Source organism: Aquila chrysaetos, chromosome 13 (assembly GCF_900496995.4).
Source record: "Aquila chrysaetos chrysaetos chromosome 13, bAquChr1.4, whole genome shotgun sequence".
NCBI lineage: Eukaryota > Metazoa > Chordata > Aves > Accipitriformes > Accipitridae > Aquila > Aquila chrysaetos.
This window is the reverse complement of record NC_044016.1, coordinates 36,774,544-36,794,885: the sequence shown is the minus strand read 5'-3', so window position 1 is coordinate 36,794,885 and position 20,342 is coordinate 36,774,544. Positions and strand designations below refer to the sequence as shown.

At 41.5% G+C, this 20,342-nt stretch overlaps 1 protein-coding gene across 1 annotated transcript in view; it reads left to right on the top strand.

Annotated features, from left to right (window-relative positions):
* KCNU1 (potassium calcium-activated channel subfamily U member 1) overlaps positions 1-18,324 on the top strand; it is a 53,439-nt gene extending 35,115 nt beyond the window's left edge. Inside the window, exons 20-28 of the mRNA XM_041128579.1 lie at positions 454-553; positions 3,001-3,225; positions 3,693-3,870; positions 8,831-8,908; positions 12,794-12,933; positions 16,249-16,446; positions 16,787-16,890; positions 17,570-17,705; positions 18,276-18,324. Coding sequence (XP_040984513.1) covers positions 454-553; positions 3,001-3,225; positions 3,693-3,870; positions 8,831-8,908; positions 12,794-12,933; positions 16,249-16,446; positions 16,787-16,890; positions 17,570-17,669 — 1,123 coding nt within the window. The 3' untranslated portion in view covers positions 17,670-17,705; positions 18,276-18,324. The remainder of the gene's footprint in view (positions 1-453; positions 554-3,000; positions 3,226-3,692; positions 3,871-8,830; positions 8,909-12,793; positions 12,934-16,248; positions 16,447-16,786; positions 16,891-17,569; positions 17,706-18,275) is intronic.
* The last annotated feature ends 2,018 nt before the right edge of the window (positions 18,325-20,342 follow it).

Sequence of the window (20,342 nt, the reverse complement as noted above, 5' to 3'; positions counted from 1 at the left end):
GCCTAATTTAAAGTCCCTGAAGACAAGGGGAAAATTCCTGCTGACTTCTTTTTGCTCTTAATCAAGACCATGTTTATATAAATATTTCTTCAATGAATGTCCCCACTGAAGAACTTGTATAATCCTAGGGACCTAGTCCAAACAGCTATAAACATCACAACTAATACAATAATTCAAGGAAACACTTCACAGTATATTTTTCCTTATATTTGTCTCAGCTGACATTGACAGAGGAATTCCTGCACCACACAACCCTTTCCCCCCATACTGTCATGGTTAATGTGTGACTCATGCATCCTAATTTTTCCTTGCTACTATGAGACATGAAAGCTATGATGTAGATAAAGAGGGCATCTCAGCAGCAGCTGGAGATGCGATCTCAACTTGGGTAAACTGTAGGTGCAGCTGCTGAGAGGTTGTTCTGTAGCTAAGAAGTTTCTCTCTTTGTTTTAGGGGGTTTGATGGCCAAGGAGAGGAGAACAGCAGAGTCATCCTAGATTTAACAGGAATGTTCCACTGGTGTGATGCTGTTCCACTGCAGGAGGCTCTTCTGGTAGGTGTAGGGTATTTGCTTTTGGGATCCTCACGTCTTCCTCCTTGTTCTCCTAGCAATAAGCTGGAGCTTCAATGCATTGATCTGGGTGGAGGGCACAGCACTCTCTAATTTACTGCTGTTTACTTACCAATGTTATTTTAGCCAATTTCTAACTTTGATTTCATATGCAAAGGTAAGAGACAGACCCTGCCCTGGAGGGGAGAGACTGAGGGTTTACCATGACCCCCTTTTTCAGGAGTAAGCTGCAGATAAAGTGTCTTGACCAGCGTCGCATAGAGACTCTGTTGCAGTGGTGGGAGCTGAAGGCTCATTCCATGGCCATATTCCCTTTTAATTTAGGTGGTAACCTGGGAACAGAGAAAGATCTCCAAGGTAACAAGGGATCAGTAATGCCTTCCACGTTCATCTAAAGCAGGGCAGGCACCCTACCTCAGGAGTGGATCTCAACAGATGGACAAAGGAAGGTCTGATTGACATCCATTTTATGTTAAAATTTTGTATGTTGTGTTTCCAGACCCCTGTGTCTGTGACACTATTGATCTGGATATCTGTAAGACAGTTTGGTTTATTTATTTAATGTGTCTAATCCGTAAAAGAACAAATCCCATCTAGAAATGGCAGGTTGTGCTCAGAGCTGCCAGAGAGCTGAGAGTAGGCAACCAAATCTTGCAATGAGGTGATCAAAGATTTCATCAAAAATACAGAATGTTCAAGCTGTTCTGCCAGCTGGGAGACTTGTAGCAGGCTGGAATTCATGCTGCTTGAAATGCTGCAGCTTCCTTCCAAGCAAATAAAAGGACCCTATTGCCCAGCAACCTCCAAAATAGGATTAGTCATTACAAATGGGCAAATATCCCAATAGGACTGGAAGCTCAGCTCTGTGAATTGAAGAGTGATGTTTTGAAAAGATCTTACAGGCGGGTTTACATGAGTAAAAAAGCTTACAACTGCTAGTGTGTCCTAACTCCCCATGTGCCACTTCTGTTTTGTACTGAGTGTTTTTGTGTAGCTAAGCTAGACCGTGCAAGGGGCTCTTAATGAGGATTAAGAATGTCCACAAAGGAAGTTAGTGCATATTGAACTTCGTGTTCATGCAGTATCTTCCTTTGCAATCACGTTTCTGGGACAGGCAAGCCCTCAAAGGCCTGGGAGTCTAAGATGTGTTTTTGGGATTGAGTTGGGTGCTTGACAAAATCCCAGACTGTGCTTTGGGTTTTTAAAAGCTACATTTTTAAAGTTGTTTAGCTGCTTAAATGTGCAAGTATACTCCTATGGGATTTGTTGTAACACTTCAGCATTTCATTCTGTTTGGAAACCATGGACAGCTAGATGAATATACTTTACAGAATTTTCTCCTTGATGTCCATGCAAAACACAGGACATCTAAACACGTATCAAAATATGGTCCTCTGGCTTTTACATAAGGTATACATTATTAAATAATTTAAATGTTTTTTTGAAATTTTAACCGTCAGTCTGATACGGCATAAATGTTTGAGAATGTAATTTTTTTTTTTTTAACTTGACCTCGGTAATAAAGTAATAAATGTCAGATACGGCCAGCTTCTTGGCCCAAGGTTGGAAGGGAGGCCTAAGTCCGTAGTGTCTTCAGAATGGCTTACCTGTCCCTGCTGCTCATTCACTATACTGACTGCTCCTGTTGGTCTTGTAATTGTGCATTTCCTCTGCAGATTTCAGCAGTAATAGTTTTTCCAATTGTTCCTATAAAATAAGCTATAAAATAGATTGTGTTTTTAATTGTTTAGCTTCATTCAGCAGACTAATCGTTGGACTTGAGGCATGTTACATTAAATACAGCTAAAGGTTTCATTATTCAATTTAAACTAATCTAATTAGTTAGAGACAATCATTTAATTTGGTTATGATTCTAATCTCTCATCAGGAAACTTCTCCCTGACAAAGTCCCTTGTTTCTCTTTGGAAAAAAACTGCCAAGGAGTGAACATTGCAGGGATATACTGGTCCCACAGTTTCTGGTTGGTTAAAATGGACATTAATGCAATGGCTCTGACAAGCCTGGTTGGCTGGCTTGGCCATACTACCTACCAACCGTGAGGCACCACACTAAGCAATACCCACTCCCCAGTACATTTTCCCAGACTAATTAGCTCACTTGAGAAATATCATCAATTATCCAGAAAAAAACCACCAGGCCAAAGTTGTTATTAAGCTCCTGGTGTTAAACTAGTATTGTTGCTTTGTTCTACATTTTTGATGTTTTATGCCAACATATATGAATTTTTCACTGCTGTAGGATAGATTTGGGATCCAAATACTTAAGGGGAGATACTTCTTTATATATATAGTCTCATTCTTACCCATAGATGTTACGTAGCTAAGAAGTGGTTTAAGTCCTTCTAACTGGAGAGAAAAATCTAAAATAAACCTAGTAGCTGGTTTAGCAAAATTCTGTTTTAAATTTAGAATTGCAAGGACCAAGCAGCACCAAACCTGAAGGATCATATTTTGGTCTGCGTCTTTGGCGATGGAAACTCACCACTGATTGGGCTGCAGGACTTCGTGATGCCTTTAAGAGCTAGTAACTTCATTTACCATGAGTTGAAAGACATTGTTTTTCTCGGGTCTTTGGAATATCTGCAAAGAGAATGGAAATTTATTCAGAACTTTCCAAAGCTGTGGTTATTCTCAGTAAGAATTTTTTGCATATTCTCTTTTCTTCTTCCTTCCTTTCTCTAGCTCTCATGCACATTTCTAAATACATTTTAAAACTTCTTGATGATAGCACAATTCAGATTCAAAAAGGACCAAAATTATCCCAGGGTCTAGACTTGAGCTTGAATCCAAGATGTTTTTGAAAAACTTTCCCTTCTTAAATATTTATTTTCTTCTGGGAGAGTCTTGGTACTCTCTGGTTTCCTGCAGAAGCCCTGAGAAGCTAATCCTGATTGTCAGAGAAGAAAATTCACAGGTCTAGACTTTGAATTTATTGGACGCTTCCCCATTTCCAAAGTTGCTCAAATTTTGAAGATGTTTCCAAAATGCATTTGTGCCAGCTGAGTTTGAAACAAATTTAATGGTCACCTTTCACCCTTAAAGATCCTTCATGTTCAACTTGCTCACATTTCTCCTGATCGCTATTTCTTTGGTTTTATCAGGGTAGCGCGCTCTCCTGTGCAGATCTGAGGGCAGTTAATGTCCAGGATTGTGCCGCGTGTGCCCTTCTGTCTTCCAACATCACTGCTTCAAGCAGTCCTTCCCTGGTGGACACGGAAAGCATCCTTGCCACGCTGAACATTCGATCCATGCAGGGTAAGTCCAGCTCAGCCCCCCTAGGTAAGCGTGCTTCCTTTTGCCTGTGAGCATGCTGATGCAACAAAAATGGAAGCTGAAGGAGGGGAGAATGAAGGGGTCACTTGTCACTAGTCTGAGCCACAGCCTGTCTCTTCTGAATAGAAACATATAAGTTAAAAGGGCCAGAAGTCCATTTTAGCATAGCCAGCTGTACAGCCTAGTCCAGTTTCTGTAGCTACAGGTATGCGAAGGAAGGAGTGATAAGCCAGCATTGCTCCTGGAAATATGCCAGTTCCTCCTGCAAATTCTGAGTGAAGCTTCGAGGTTTCCTGTAAAGAGACCATGGCTGGAGGGTAAATGGTAACCAGTGTTGGTAACTGCTGTATTATTTGCAAAAGCACGTGTGAGTGAGTGGAGGCCCCTTCCACCCTTCAAGAAGAGAAAAACAATACCTTTCCCTTGAGGCTTGATAGGGTGGGTGCTCTGTTCCCAGACAAACAGAGCTTGTAGCTCAGAAATGCAATGGAAGCAAAAACGACTTCAGCCCAGCAGAGTATTTATTGCGTCTCTTCCTCCCTTAATTTGGCGAAGGAGCTAAGATTTGTCTTCCTCTTGAGAATGTGGAGTATTAATTAACTGAAGACGGGCTGAGAAATGGATGGCTCTCCTAAGTGTTTTCCCTATACTTTATTATCATTCTAGGCTTTTAAAACAATGGCTGTGCCAAAGAAAAGATTAGAGTGAGGCAGAGACAGGGTTTTTTTTAATAACTAGACTATATCAATATACAGTGTATACAATCAGAAGACAAATTATTTATAAGGTATATTTGAGTAAGAGGTAATTGTGACTTGAATAGATTACTCTTATCTAATGTATTTATTGCTACATAAATATAAGGATGTATGGAACTATTGATTGTATATAGAGAGGAAGTAAATAGTATGTACTTTTATATATATAATTTACGTATCTCTATCTATAGTGACAGATATAGATACTGTACCTACTGCATCTTTATACCTATACATGGAAAAGAGAGAGACTCAGAGCAAAAAGGATATTTCATCCTATCAATCACTGTCCTACTCCCCTCCGGCGTTTTTTGTTTTATCACTCAAAATTGTAGTACATGGAGTGCAGAACTCTGAACTACAATGTGCGTATGGAAAATAGAAATGTGAGCATCTGATCATCAAAACCGTCCCCAGCTGCCTTGCAGAGTTCATAGTGGTTCTCTCTGAGCTGGTAGCTTTTGGTTTGCTTTGTCTCCTTCCAGCAGAAGACCTCAGAGACCTAATGCTGACATAGGTGTGATCAGTTGGGTAAGCTGAGGCATGGCTTCTTAGGCAATTTACCAGGCGTATCATTGTCAGAACCATCACCACCGGCATACTCAAAGTTTTTGTTTGGTTTTTTTTTTTTAATCCACAAGCATATATTTTTCCCCCATTTCCCTTGGGAAGATGGGCACGTGTTGACTTCCATCAGAAAAATGGGTCTTGCAGATTTAAATCTGTTCAGCATCCTTGCTATCATGAGAGACAGGAGAAAACTTTATTCAATCGTACTGGAAGAAACACAATCAAGTTCTGTAGTTACAAGGTCCCCAAGAACAGTATCAAAAGGATTTCTGAATACAGAATGCAGAAAGAGGCTAATAGAACAGTTAGAGCAGAGACATGCAGGCACAAGGTTTTTTGTATATTACAGCTAACACTGTGTTTCAGCACATCAGAACCAGACCAAATACACAACACCTTCTTTCAGGTATGAGCAGAAATCAGGATAGCTTGGTCCTCTGTCAAGAACCTGGGTAAAGTATGGTGTAGACATTAGAACAGGGCAATGGAAATCAGTGCTTCTGGGTTTCTTTTCTGGCTTCGAGAAGGGGCAGGATCAAGCAAGGGTCATGGTGTCAAAGCTGCTTCTTTTCACTTACTCCTTTGCTGTGCATCCCTGGCAGCTACTAGAGGCATGCTGTACCTCAGCATAGAGCCCCATAACAATATTTATTTCCCAGGCTTGTTTAAAGCCAGGTAAATTCAAGCTCACAATGTAGCAATACACAAATGTAAATTATTCTTGTTATTACCCATTACTGTGATCAGTTATTTCTGAAAGATTGATTCAAACTAGAGATGATAGATTCTATCACCATTTACTATAATAGCATTGTCTTACTCTAGTTGACAAAATACTGTGTTTCTAAACCCACCCTTATTTATCCATTTTAGGTATTTCACTTTGCATATTTATAAGGCACCTATTGCCTAGCTCAGATGTTAGTGAATTGTCGCTCCATAAGCTGACTACAATTCCAGTCTAATAAATCTTTGGCTACTCAGTTAAGGCTATTCCTCAGATTTACGGTGTTTTCTGCAGACAGAAAAGCAGTGTTCAGTTACAGGATGTCATCATCAATGAATAAAGATATATTTGCAAAATAAGGCTAAGACACAACTTCCACTTCTTCTTCAAGTCAGCCATTAAATCTGCTAGTGTAAAAATAAGCTCTCTCTCCTTATAGTTTCGTTAGATGCGTTGCGAAAAAAGCCAGCCCGTTTTCTTCTTTGCTGCCATAGTTATTTATAATTATAGGACCAAAATCTTAAGTTAGGATTCTCATACCAGAGGCTCCTTCAGATTCAACTGCAAGATTAAGGCTATGTCTTACAATCTTTGTCTTTGCTTCTGAAGGTCTCTAGACACATTACAGATGTGTGTTCCCGTAGGATAGTAAATTACTCATAGGTTGTTGCCACCAAGTTTTGGATCAAGGTGCCCAGAGTGGAAACAGAATGTACATGTCCCCACTCCCACCGTTTCAGTCTCTGCTCTCCCTCCTGCCATTGTTATTTTATAGGAATTCGTCTCTGAGAAAACAAAGTTTTCACTGATAAAAAAGTACGGCAGTCCTCTGGGTCACAACCTAGTTTTTTGAAGGAGAAGGGTAAAGTTACATTCAAAACTTGAATCCAAGAAACCTAGCCTCAATTAATGTTAGTAGTCAGGAGAGAAAGCAGGTAGGAAAAGATAGAAGAATAGTTGGGAGAGCTTTCTAAAGCAACATGATTATGCAACTATTACCTGATTTAAAAAGGAAAGGCAGAGGCTGGTGCTTCTCATTTAGTAGTTGCCATTGCTGATGGGACAGCAGATGACTCTGCTGGATATCCAGCTACCCTGCCCATCCAAACGCTTTCTCATCCCGAGCTTTGCTGTACACAAAGCTATAGCGTTTTGCATCCTAACCATAGTGGAAAACAGTTATTTGGATGGAAGGCCCTGAGTTCCCTTAACAGTTCAGGTCCTTTGGTAAGCATTGCAGCAGGCATAGGCTCAGTTTGGAGATTGTAACAAAGCCCAAATCAATTGCATTTCCTGTGGTTTTAGATTTTGCTGTGAGCATTTCACACCCAACAAACGCAGGCCTGTTCTGCACATTACCTCTCTCACGGGGTAGAGAATTAGACAGGTCTTAGAGAACCAGACCCACACAGAGGTAAACATTACTTACACTTGCAAGAATGAGCATTTACTAGGGTCACTGCTGATGCCAAGGACTAGTAGTCTTTCCCATGGAAAAATTTAGGTTTTCCAGTAATGCTGTAATTATCACCCTGTCATGTCACAAAGCAAACAGGTTGGCAAACCTAGGTACCGAACTAAATAATCTGTGGCATAATCTAAACATATAATGGTAATTAAATCTGACAACTTAATAAGATACTGAAATTCAAATGTACAGTAGTAATCTACAATTAAGTAATCTTTTGTAATAGCACCCTGCCAGTTTGTAAAATTCCAGGTAGAGCGCTGTGTACTGTTTCATAGCAAAAATATTGACATAAGGAAAAGGTATCCAGGCAATGATCAGACATATATTCATATCAACCAGTACAGTACATGGAAGGGTACAATAAAGGCAGTGATTCATTTCAGGTATTTAGTTGCTGCCACTAGCATGCATTCAGAGATGCCTTGCTATATTTGGGAAGAACTTTTTCTACTGTTTTGAGGGATCATGGTGCCTGACATCTCTAATGACGTTTTTGGCAGTCCATTGCCTAACTTCAGAGATGGTTGATGAGAGCAGCGGTCCATCTAGGACCCTTTTAGGGTCTCTGATCTCCAATGTTCACATGCTCCTCTGAGCAGAGAGGATCCGTTATACAGTATCTGAACTGGAAGAAGTTCCATATCTAGCAAAATCTTCAGTGGAGTTTAGATTCCATCATTTTGGCTTTGATACTATCTTGTGCAATAAGTAGTAGTATTCATACTCAGTTACCCAGATACTGTGCTAGGTAGCAAAGGAAGAATTTAGACATAATGGTAAGGGAGACAAGATTGGATGTGATCAAAACACAGAAAGCAGACTTCACGTTGGGACTGATTCTACTAAATCAGCTAGCTGGTGAGGACTGGGAAGAAATAAGGACACATGCTTCTAGGAACTTCTGGATTTCTCTTTTAAGTCTTTTTGGTTGCCAGGTTTTAAAAAAATTATGGTATATGCTTTTGCCTTCATTCCTACAGCACGTCCCATCTATTTATGTACAGCCTTCTCGAAGGGGAAGGAAAAAACACAACCCCCTCCCTCAAAAGACCTCTGAGTGCAAACTGGCTTAGTGGGGGCTTTGCGCCAAACAACACTGTAACCAGCACTGCTGTTCCACAGAGGGTAATTATATTTTAGTTATGATGTCAATAAGCAGCTCCCAGGAGAGCTTTTCTTTTTTAATCCTTTGAAGCTCTGAGTGAATAAAGTGAGCCTTGGAAAAGCAAACCAAGGCAAGAAACTTTCTAAATATAGGAAATGCTTTGGGATTTTTGCATGACAATGACATTTTTAGGCATAGGTATGAGATTTCCTGCATTTGTCAGTCTGAGCCATTGTGCCTTGGTTTCTTTCTTCTTTGTTTGGTTTTTTTTTTTCCCCCTTTCTGCTTCTGCTAACTTCCCTCTCTCCTCATGTTGTTATTGACTGTTTCTACAGATGCTGTTTTCAGAGCAAGAGCATTGGGGAATCAATCACAGCCATGTTATAAAAGGATCCCCATCACTACAGAGCTGAGTAAGTTATTCTTTAGGAACAAATTTCACAGAAGCAATATGCATGCTGCATTATTTATTTACCCCAGGCCCTTTTTAGAATTCACAGGCAGAAAGCGACAAGCACTACATGTCCAAGGAACATTAAAAGGTTTGACTTAGATGTTAATTCACTGGCTTTGAAGGAGTCAGGATGGTTTATCAGGAGAATAAATATAACAAAGTGTTACAAAGGTCTCTGTGTGTAGCAAAACTCCAAAGCATCCATTTAGGAGAAAGATAATGTCCTTGGGTTTTTTTTCTACTGGAGTGGATCTCAGGAGATCTGAGTTCTAGTCACACGGCCTGCATTCATCCCACCTATCCTAACATACTTCACTAAGGTAGATAAATCAGAAAGCGTATTTGCCTAGTTTACCCTTATTTTCAGTGGAGAAAGAGGCACCGCCAAAGGCAATTCTGCCCAGATGAAATCTAACTTGCCCTTTGGCCATGCTTTCGTCTCTCTGATGATTTTAGAAAACACTGAGACTGTATGTCCAGTTTTCATCCCACAACAAAATGGGGTGACTCAAGGCCTAAGTCTCTCCGTTCCAACCCTCCCCTTTCTGAAACACTGGTGATGGTTCCCTCCTCCTCTTCTGGATTATGGGGGTAGCTGCAGGCTTCCTCATTTGTACAAGTGGCAGTGACAGAACAGAGCCTGTTCCAAACAATCTGCAGTACAAGGCATTGTGCAATGACTGCTTGGGGTACAGTACTTGGATGGGTCCGTGCACACGCCAAAGTGGACAGAGCGCAGGCATTTTACTCCAGAGCCCAAACACCTTTGTCCTTATTCCACAAGGCTCAGCCTCTCTAGCCTACGTTCATAACTGAAGTAACTCAGGGGGTTCTTTCATGCTGCCCTGGGCTATCTTTGTCTTCATCTCCTGATGGTTACAAACTGGATCTTTTAATTAGGAACATGTGCGCTGATTAAGTGATTACTAGTAACATAGCAGTCAGTGTCACACCAGAGTGGTGTGGCTGGGCTGCCAGTCCTGAGGGACATGGATGTTTAGCTCCATTTAAAGTGCTGACACAAGAATGTACCCATCAAATCAGCATAGCATGTTGCTAGGCATCATGACTGGCCCCTGAGTCACTCAGGCTTTTTTTTTTTTTTTTTCTTTATTTCTTTTTGATGCAATGCTTGTAAATGCTATGTGGACTCAGCATATGTGGGGTCCTTGCTTTCCAGTCCTCCCAAGGTTTGCAGCTGGAACAGGGCTAGTGAGCAGCCTTGGCCTGTAGCAGGCACTAGCAATATTTTATTTATATGAAGCTCTGGTGTACTGCTTAGTCAAAACTTGCACCTGATGAGCTGTGTCCCAGAAGCAGTTAAGCACCTGAATAGGCTATTCAGTCCTGTGTGCTCCTTAGACTAAAACACTGAGGAGCTACTCAAAAAAAAAAAAAAAAAAAAAAAGCACAAAGTAATGATAAAATAATGATGCCTCCTCCTGAGTAATTTCAGAACTCTTGAATTGCCCAGAGTGATATTTGGCTGTCTTGTGCTGTGGTTTAGGCTTTTATTTCTGCTGTGTCCAAAAGTCTCAGAAATGTTCTGAGCTGGCTACTGAGGCCCAGCTCCTCTGAGAAGATATTGTGCAGTCAAGCTAACATCTTCAGACAGGCATTGCACCCCTGTGATTTCCCTCCAGGATGTGGTGTGTCAGTGGAGGGGAAAACATCTGCAATCTGTTGACATGACTTGGATTTTAGTCATGTCAGATCTTTGACAAAATAATGAATCGAGCCCAGTCCCTTAGCACATGGATGCCTGCCCCTGCTGTAGTCTTGAACAGCATAGAAATATGTTCAGAGTTACAGAGATGGGCTGGGAAGCAAAATAAACCCAAGAATTTAAAACCTGGAAGCACAAAACAGCTAATCAAAAACAGCTGGAGCTTTCTTGTGATTGAATAAGCTTCCTGTAAGTTGCTCTGGTAGACCTTGATCTAGACAAATGCTCACTTTTGTGCCTGTCTCTAGAAGCAACCTGAGAGGGGTAATACTCATGTGCCTTAAGTTGTAAGGGCTTTGCTCATTCCAGGCAATTTCTTATTTCACAGCAGACTGAGTGTTGACCAAGGGTCATCTGTATCATTTAGTGTGTATGACATGCCAAAGCCAGCAATACAATACACTGTTGCCGCTGAAAACCTGCTGTAAGAGAAGCTAAGATCCTTCGTACCTTCGGTTGAAGTTCTGTCACCGCTGAAGTCAGTAGGAGTTTTGCAATTAATCTTGACAGGCAGAGGAAGCAATGTGCTATCTCAATAGAGCCAGAACTGCCAAGCTTGACTTGCCTCTGCCATAGTTTCTTTGTGACCAGGATGGCATGCCAGAGCCCCCTGAGTCCCAGAGGTGTGCTGTGGTCCCAACGGCGTGCTGTCCTCTTGCACCTACATAGCTATGGGCACACCGTCAGGGACGGAGTTGACAGAATTAGCTGAGGGCTTGCACTCTAAAGGGGGCTGGATATGAATTTTGCCTTGAGGAGCAGGAGAGTTGTGTGTTGACATCATGCTCTGGCATGCTGCTGCTTCTCCTTGCCCAGTGGTGAGAAACACAGAAAAATAAGAAAAGCTAAACTGGCCACTTCACATCAGGCTGATGCAAGGCCTGTTAAATGGCAAGCTTTGCATGGGGTTTCTGCGGACACAGATCCACCAAGCTGAGCACAGTTCAATGTGTCGAGCATCTTCTGAATTTGTGAGTTGGTCAGTGGGCTCAGAGGCATATTATAAATGGTTACTCCTCAGAAACAATGGATTCTAGAAACCCTTGCCACAAGGAGACAGAGATCTGGGAGAGAAATAGCAAAGTGATCTGTAAAGCAATAAGAATTCTGCAAATATGTAAAGGAGAAAGGGAATGGTGTGGAGAAATAAAGTGGATCCCTTATTGTGGCTGCGAGACCGTGCTTTTCATACCCAGACTGTATAAGCTAGTCAGTGGAGTCATACTGATTAATGCCAGATGCAGGGCCAACTCTAAAATACAGGGTGGGTGAAATATCTGTATTGAGAATACATGGCTGAAGAATGACACCAACACTGCAAGACAACAGGAGACATTAATAGTATTGTGATTCTGGCTAGTTTTAGTCATCTTTAAAAATGATGCACTCAAATGCTTCCTGACCCAAGGGGACATAATAGAAATCAGTCATTACTCACATGGAGTTAGTTGTGCTCGCTCTCTATTTTTTAATGGGAAGATACGGGTTCTTGATCTCAATTCCTCTCAGTCTCCTGCTGTGCTGCTGTCATTCATCAGCATTCTTACTGGTAGTGCTAGAGTGGCAGGACATACCTAGCATGTTCAGTAGCACAGCAGCGGCCTTCTGCCTGGGTGTACTTAGGCAGTTCCCTGAAAATAGAAAAGAAAGTTAAGGAGGAATCACTTTCAGAGTAGGGGGAATTCTGCAAGACTATCTCAGCCAGCAAGAATAAGGTTGAGAAACTAGTGAAGATCCCTGTAACGGTGGGACAGCTGTGAAAGGGACCCTGTAACCCCAATTTAAGCCAATAGAAATAGTAATTGTATTTCTGTTAATTCAGGAAAATGAGGGGAAGAAATGAAACAAGATTTTTTCCTTTCTTTTTCCAAGCAGGTAAATTAAGTATAATCTGATATCTTAAAACTTAAGTTTTAGGATTCTCTTGTCTTTTGTCTGCTATTGCACAATCAGTTAGCAGCACTGAATTTTTTTTTTTCTTTTCTTTACTAATGCTGCATGCTCTGGCTGGTGCTGGACACAGAATGGCAAACTGGATTATTAACTTTTGTTTCTGATTCTGGATGGCTCCTCTCTTTTGCTAAGATGTTTTCTCTTTCTTCCTTGTTTTTCCAATAGAGTCTTCACCAAATGCCCAGTTCATTAATCAGGCTCCCAGCAGGAGTTCTGAGATTCCAGAGCAAGATCAGCTTTTCACCACTGGTGCCGCCACAGGAACTATCTTCTCAGATAGCTTCTTGAATTCTCTTTTGTCTATGGTAAGTAGATGTATCATGTCCTGTCAAATTTAGTGGCATCGGTGTGTAACAAAGTGATTACCAGCCAGGGTAAACCCACTTAATCTAGCCTTAACAATGGTCAAGGCCATGTGTGTCAGAGAAAGGCACAAGAAACGTTGCAGAGATCAGCGATGTGATTAGTTACACGGTGCCCGGAGAATTATACATGTCTATTCCTATTTGAGCAATTTGCTAATCAGTGCGCCTCTGTGATTTCTTGGGGTAGTGGGTTCCATACACTAAAAGGCAGCTATCAGCTCCAAAATATATGTGTCTCAATATGTGCTATTAGCAGGAACTCTCCCTGTTGTTGATACACACATAGAATTATTTGGAGAAACTTTTAGAGTGCTTTCATAAGTTCCTCCCGTTCCCAGCTCCAAAATATTGACAGGCTACAAAAGGTATTTAAAGCCAGCCTGATTTATTTACTTTTTGACAACACGATGTTACAATCAGTCCCTCTAAGGGAGCTGCAGTCACTGAAGCCAAAATTGCATTTGACACCAGCTGGCCCCTTGGTGGAAGCTCCAGCACTGATGCCAAAGGCTGAGAAGATTATGTGGACTCTGAATTCTTACCTGTTCATGTAGAAAGGAGTTTTACAGGCCTGGCTGGAGGTGCATTAGCGAGCTAGGGAACAGGGAGCTTGCACTACCACCACTTTACCATAGCAGGCAATGGGGAAAAATGGAACATTTAACTCTTTTCATCTGTCCATCTGGCACCTAGGCAGAAATTCACTGGAATTTTGGATGGAAAAAATCTATTGAACTCAATGGGAATCTCCCACTGGCTGTTTTCTGAAAAGGTATAAAACAAATTCCACATATGTGGGCCACTGCTGATCCGCAAGACCACATCAGATTTTAAAAGAAGTGCATATTTTGATTCTCTGTAGGCAGTGTGTTCTTTTAAAAACACTTTCATCATGAAGATGGGATACATTGCACCAAAACTGCAAGAATGGAGGGAATGTGGTGATCCCACCCTGGTGACATAATCATTTTAAGTTGCTGTCAAAACTGAGTGATACTGTCAGTGGTGACACACATGTGGGTCACACTTTGGTGGAGTTAAGCCAGCATTTTGGCAGCAAAACAGCAGTTCAGCTCATGAGCTGGCATTTCCAAAACTGTCTTTTTTTTCCTGAAAGCCCCTTTCTTCCTCTTCAACCCAATTCCCCATGCTACAGTCAAGTTCCATATGCCTTGCTCTCAGCTCATGTCCAAGGGGATAGTGCTTGGGTGGCAGTTTCACAGAAACAGAATAAATACAAAACAAATCTCTCCAAGGGATAAGCAGTCCAAAAGAAGTGTGTCAAGTCCAGTTACGCCTTTTTGAGAAGGCTTCAGTGTTAGGGAAAGTATTATATTGCTGCTACTCACTGATATGTCAATCAGCCAGATGGTAATTAATGACTGCTAGTGTCAAGTGTAAAAGTAACTCAAGACATAGCATGACCTGTCTTAAAGGATAAAATTTCACTCAAGCGTAAGATTCCAAGTCTGTCCAGGAATGATCAGCACTCAACTCTGCTTTAAAGTAGAGGGGCACCTTAGGTTGCATTCAGTCATCCTGTAAATACAGTGAAGACTGAGAGAAACACGATATTGCTTAGCAATTGCAGCATGCAGGAAAAGACGTGTGAACTGGAGAAGGAAAGGAGCCTTCAGCAGTCCAATATCACCTCCTTTTGCTATCACTGTGAATATAAGTTGAAATTTCTCAAGACACTCAGAGCAGGAGTGGTGTATTCTTTTAGCTTGAAAGGAGACTGGCAGAAGAATCTGAAAGGCAGAATGTGGCCTATAAAGTGAAATGTTACCCTTTGGAAGCCTGAAGCAGACCTGGCATTTGCTTCAACATGACCCTTGGGGTCTCAACAGGGAGAAAACAATTCAGTGAGCACAATCATTATGGCTCAGGTGCTCTAATGAGCCCTGAATTCCCTTCCTGATCTAGCTGTGGGTTCCTAGCTTAGTAGCAACATGGAGTCAGTGGGACAAGGCAACTACTTGGTGATGGGAGAAGGTTTCTAGTCTTGCCTTTGTATGCAGAGGTGTTCCCAGGAAATCTGCTTGTCTGAAGCTGTAACCAAACATCAACTGGCGAAGAAGGTAACATCGCACAGGCACATTACAGAAATGTTGCTCCTTTAAAGTCAGCTTCAAGACCTATTCTAAATGCAGTGTGTTATTTCCTGAGTACGCGCACACACACGCACACCTCTATAGTTTCCCCGCCTTTCAAATTCCTGCAGTGTAACTCGGCAAAGAAAGTACAGAATGAGGGTGACATGCAAATCCTATTAATTCATCCAAGTATGGAAATGCAATCCTTTTGATGTCAAAAAGTACAGCAATGATATGTTAAAGAGCTCAGCACGCTTCTGTTAAATATGTAAAGTGCAGATTCCCCCGAAGCTGTATCACTCCTGGATAACCCTGGACTATAGCTCCTTACTTTAAAAGACTGAGAATTACTCTAACAGCATTATACCCGTTTGCCCGACAATATGGTCAGATGTTCTTAAGCGGATTTGAGTTTAGCGTGGATTTAGTAACACCATTCCTTCTCTTCAGCGTGTTTAGTTTCTTTACTCAGGCAAATGCAGGTGGCAGATTCCATAAAGTGGCTCTATGTAAGAAATGAGCTTTTTGAGAAAGGGTGGAAAATAAGTTATTTGATGCACTGCAAGCAGAGGAAACACTTTTAGATTTAAAAAAAAAAAAGAGACTCTAGGCCTTTTTTTGCCTTAGATCTGAGTTTGAACCATGGTAATTTTCTCCCCAAAAATACTGACTGAGATAAGGGCACAGAGAGAGGTTTTCAAAACAATGTGACAACTACAAGGACAGAGTTTCCTGCTGCACCTGCACTCTGTAGTGCTGGGCAGGGCAGTTGCGCTCCCCAGCCTCACCTTACACAGTGTGCTCCTACTCAGGTGACATCAGAGCTGCTGCCCAGTTTTCTTACACGCACACACGTGTGCACGCTCACACCCGCTCCGTTTGTGCCATTGAAAATCTTCCGTTCAGACACAGCTTAGTGCATTCTGTTATAAGAGCAGAGGTGGAATCTTCTGACTGCTCTTCGAAGCCGAAATGGGCTAAGTAGGTGGTGATGCATAAATATTGTCAGAAAACTTTAAACATAATTAAGGACTACTTTAAGTATACGGAAAAACTCCAAACTCTCTGCCTGATCACTTTCTCTAGGTTTTCACTGGAAAACTTAGTTTTCCTTTCCAAGGCATGCTCTTTTGTCTTTGATTTGTCTCTTCCTTTCCAGACGTACTACAACCATCACATCTTGGCTCTGCTGCAGACTTTGGTGACTAGTGGGACAAGCCCAGCATTGGGGGAACAGCTGTTGGAAGAGGGCAGCAGACTGCACAGAAATCCTGACAACATGATCTACAATGCCTCCCAAGTTAGATGCAAACTGGCACTCCTGCCACTGTCCAAGAGGTTGTTAACAGAGGTCATGGTGAGTTACATCACTGAGTGGTGCTTCATGGGCTACGCTTTGATCTTTGTGCTAGTACTTTTGGTTTGTCATTACCTAAAGTTTAGTTTCATTCAGCTGAATCTCACTACGTAGCTTGAGCTATATTTCGAAGAGGCAAAGGCATCAGATAGCCTTATTTTATACTAGATTCTTATCTTGGGGGGCACCAGTCATTTTTTTCCTTTTTTCTTGCCAAATATTAGGATACTAAAAGTAGTGAATGGTGGTGATAGCTGGCTAAATACGTGGTTTAGTATTCGGCTGGATTGTCCACTTTCATTCCTTAGAGATAAGAGTGGTTTTGCTTCTTTTATAGCAGGAGGACTGCTTTGGAGACATTTACTGCAGAGCTTTAGACTTGTTTGGGATACTCTGCTTTGGGCTCTACCGCCTGATGGAAGAACCCAATCCATACAAGAATAGGCAAGTATACTTTATCTGAAATTATACCATAGTCAAAAGACAGCAGTCGTGACTTTGAAGTTAGGCATCTGTTATAGGCAACCTGAATTACTTATTTTTGTCTTGGATTCAGACATTCTTGTAGGTAGCTAGGGCCATTTGAGGCAAACTGGTGTGTGGTCTGAACATGGCGCTTACTGGCACTTGTATGAGATTCCCTTATGTTCACTTAAGATGTGATTTATCTTTACAAGTGAGCCTTCTGCATTAGAGAGCTGCTGGAGCATGAAGTTAGTAGTGTTGCTGAGGGCAGGGATTTCAGAGTGTTTGCAGGCAGAGGGAACCTTCTCATCTAACCTGTTCTACTCACTGATTCTTTCAATTTCAAGATTTCAGTGATTGCTTGAGCTTCAGATCTCCTACAGAGACATTTAGTCTTGATTTAAAGATTTTTGAGGAATCAAAAGATTTATCACATCTTTCAGCAGCTGTTCCAGAGACTAATTAGCTTCGTTTAAAATCTATGTATCCCATTCCTAGGTAAAATTAAAGCCTCTGTATATTGTCTCATCATTCCGAAGAATTCTGCACATGCAGTCAGTCATTGCAAAAAAAATCCTACAGCTTTCTGGCTGTCCCAGACACTCAGTTCAAAGGCCTCACAAAGTAGCCTGAATCTCATGTGCTACTGCTTTTTCAGGTTTGTGATTGCTCGGCCTGCCAGTGATTTGAAGATGCTGTCTACGGATCTGCTGTTCTGTGTTGTTCCATTCAACATTGCAACAACTGATGACCTGTGATGTGGGATGGAAGCTGGTTACCAAGGAAGAAAACAGGTAGTACAGACACCTTCATGCCAAAGTGACGAGAGATTGTGAAATGCCCTGCAAATAAAAAATTGTACGAGTTATTAAGACCGCTACAATAAATTGTCTGCGTTCTTATTTCTTAGGGGTGGCAGTTTGAATTTGGCTAAAAGTTAATGTGAGGTTATTACTGAAAATTATATTGTTAAGCTTTAACAGCAAACATATCGGAAAGTAAAATGCTTTCTCTGCGAGGAAAAGGGCAAAACCTTCACTTTCTGCTGAGCATTGCACAGAACATACCCAACTATATACTAACACGATGACTCTGTTGAGTTTAGAGATTCTCTGCTGAAATTCTCAACCTTCAAAGACTCCAGCACATTAAAATTCAGTTTTCTTGCAGCCAGAACTGAAGATGCTGGATTGATAGGCATGAAAAGAAACAAAAACTCAGGCAAAAAATCCCAATAAATGTTTACCATAAATCAGGTCCTGCCTGTAAGTTACAAAGTCAGTTGAGGGAATGAGAAGAGTGGTGGTGTTGGTTTGGGTTTTTTTTTTCCCCTCTCTCTCTCTCTTTCCCCTAACACTAATTAGGTTTGAAAGACTGCAGCTTGAGTCCAGATACCACATGCCGAGAAGAAAGGAACCCAAACAGCTGACGCAGAGTTCAGACTAAACTAACTGCAAGCTCCCCAGGGACATCACAAGGTAAACCTGATAGTCTCTGTCATTTACAATCATTATCAGGCAGCTGAGTCTCTGTAATTTTACTAGGGAGCCAATTAACAGATCCCTGAAGCTCGGGAATAAGGTCTTGGTCCTTTTTCTATTTTAGACAGGAAAAGGGGGAAAGTAAGTCTTTGTTTCAAATACATACTCCAGAAGTTTTCCTACCCAGGGGAATGGTCAGATCTGGGCTTGCTCTTTTCCTCTTGAGGAATAAGATAAAGCACTGAGCTTAACAGTCAAGCAACTGGCTTTGGTACCCATCTCTGGAAAGAGCTGGCTGTGTAACCTTGGGCGAGTTACTTAACTGTATCCTAATGCTGCTTGCTGCACACAGGGAATATAATAACATACTTGTTAATTTAGATAATGAGAGCTTTGGGGAAAGGACTGTCTCTTGTGATTCATTTGGCCTAACATAAATAGGTACTGATTTAGGATGGGACATTTAGGAACTCACTCAAACAACATGAGTAAGAAGCAAGAGAAAAGCTTGGACCAAAACTCCAGATGGAAACATATCTGCTCTTGGGAAGGTTTGGAGTTTGGATTCAGGTCTGAGCCTTAATGTGTTGGACTCATCTTCCCTGGAACAAACTAATCATACATTTTCAATTCAGGACAGATTACAAGTAGGAATCAGTGAACCATGCTTAGAGCAAACAAAATACATAGGAAGCATGCTTTCCCTTTGCCAGCCCTTTGCAGACCTGAACTTGAGCCAAGACGGTCAGCTGATCTCTCAGTAGGAGTTTTTTGGCCTAAAATCACCCACTGTATATACAAACTTAGATAAGAATTTGTGCAGTGGATTCTGTTTACCCTCTGGCAGAACAAGGCTTCAATAATAGCGTCTCAGTCCGTTCCCTAGCATGCATTATTTTAAACAGACAAGACAGTTAAAAGGTGGAAGGAAAAGCCTGGGCAAGCTTTGCAGTCCTTTGACTACAAAGGATACCTCATACTAAGATTCTGTAAGCTTTCTGTATTGTCATCATCTGAACCTTCCTTTATTTTCAGCTGTAATTCAGTCTAAGCAGGGCACAGAGGAGGTAACATCCCTTTTTCTTCCTAATTGTTCTATTGCTTTTAGATAACTACACATGCCTGAACCTCTGTGTTGTGATATTAAGCACGTCTTATGCAACATTATGGCATTTTTATTAAGAAAACTGCAAGAAACACCAAAGCCTGTTTACTCATAACTTCCCTGAGTGGGTGAGAAACTCAGACTATCTTGCCAGCAAACTCTGCTATCTGAAATCATCTGCTTTTCCTAGAAAATGGAGGGAAATGTTGAAAGTGCTCCTTCATGACTGAGATCCAGGACATACTAGTTTCAGCTTTAAGGCACAAAACATTGGGTATACTACTGTGTTAGTCCAGAGCTATGCTACTTGGTGTAAAACTGCTGCAACCACTGGTGTATCTTTCTTCTTTCCATTAGAAAGAGAGGTTTGCAGCAAGTGCATTTTTTTTTTTTAAAAATGTTCCTTCTCTCCAAGGTGTCTTACGTGCAGGACCGCCAGTGATGATACGTGCCATGTTTTTCCATCCTGCATTCACAGCATCTCTGTGATGGGGGAATATGCCCATGTCCAGTCATACAGCTTTTCCAGTACAGCATGTTTCCAGTTGCTTAACCTGCAGCTGCTAGAGCATGCAATCTACTGGGGTAAGGTGGAGTGGGGAGAAATGGCAAGGTGGAGAAGGGACCTCTTCCACTTTGCTTATTCCACCTTTTTGTTCAGTTGCTGTACCTGAGCAAGCAGTTCTGCTTCTCAGGAAAGAAGGAAGAGGGAGAGAAATCCTAAGAAAGGTAAAAGCATTAATGGGTCAAGGCCTCTTTTGCATAATTCTATTATCACCAGGAAGATTCTGCAATAATCATGTTAGGCATGTGCTCTGGAGCATCAAAGTGACTTGTCTTACTTT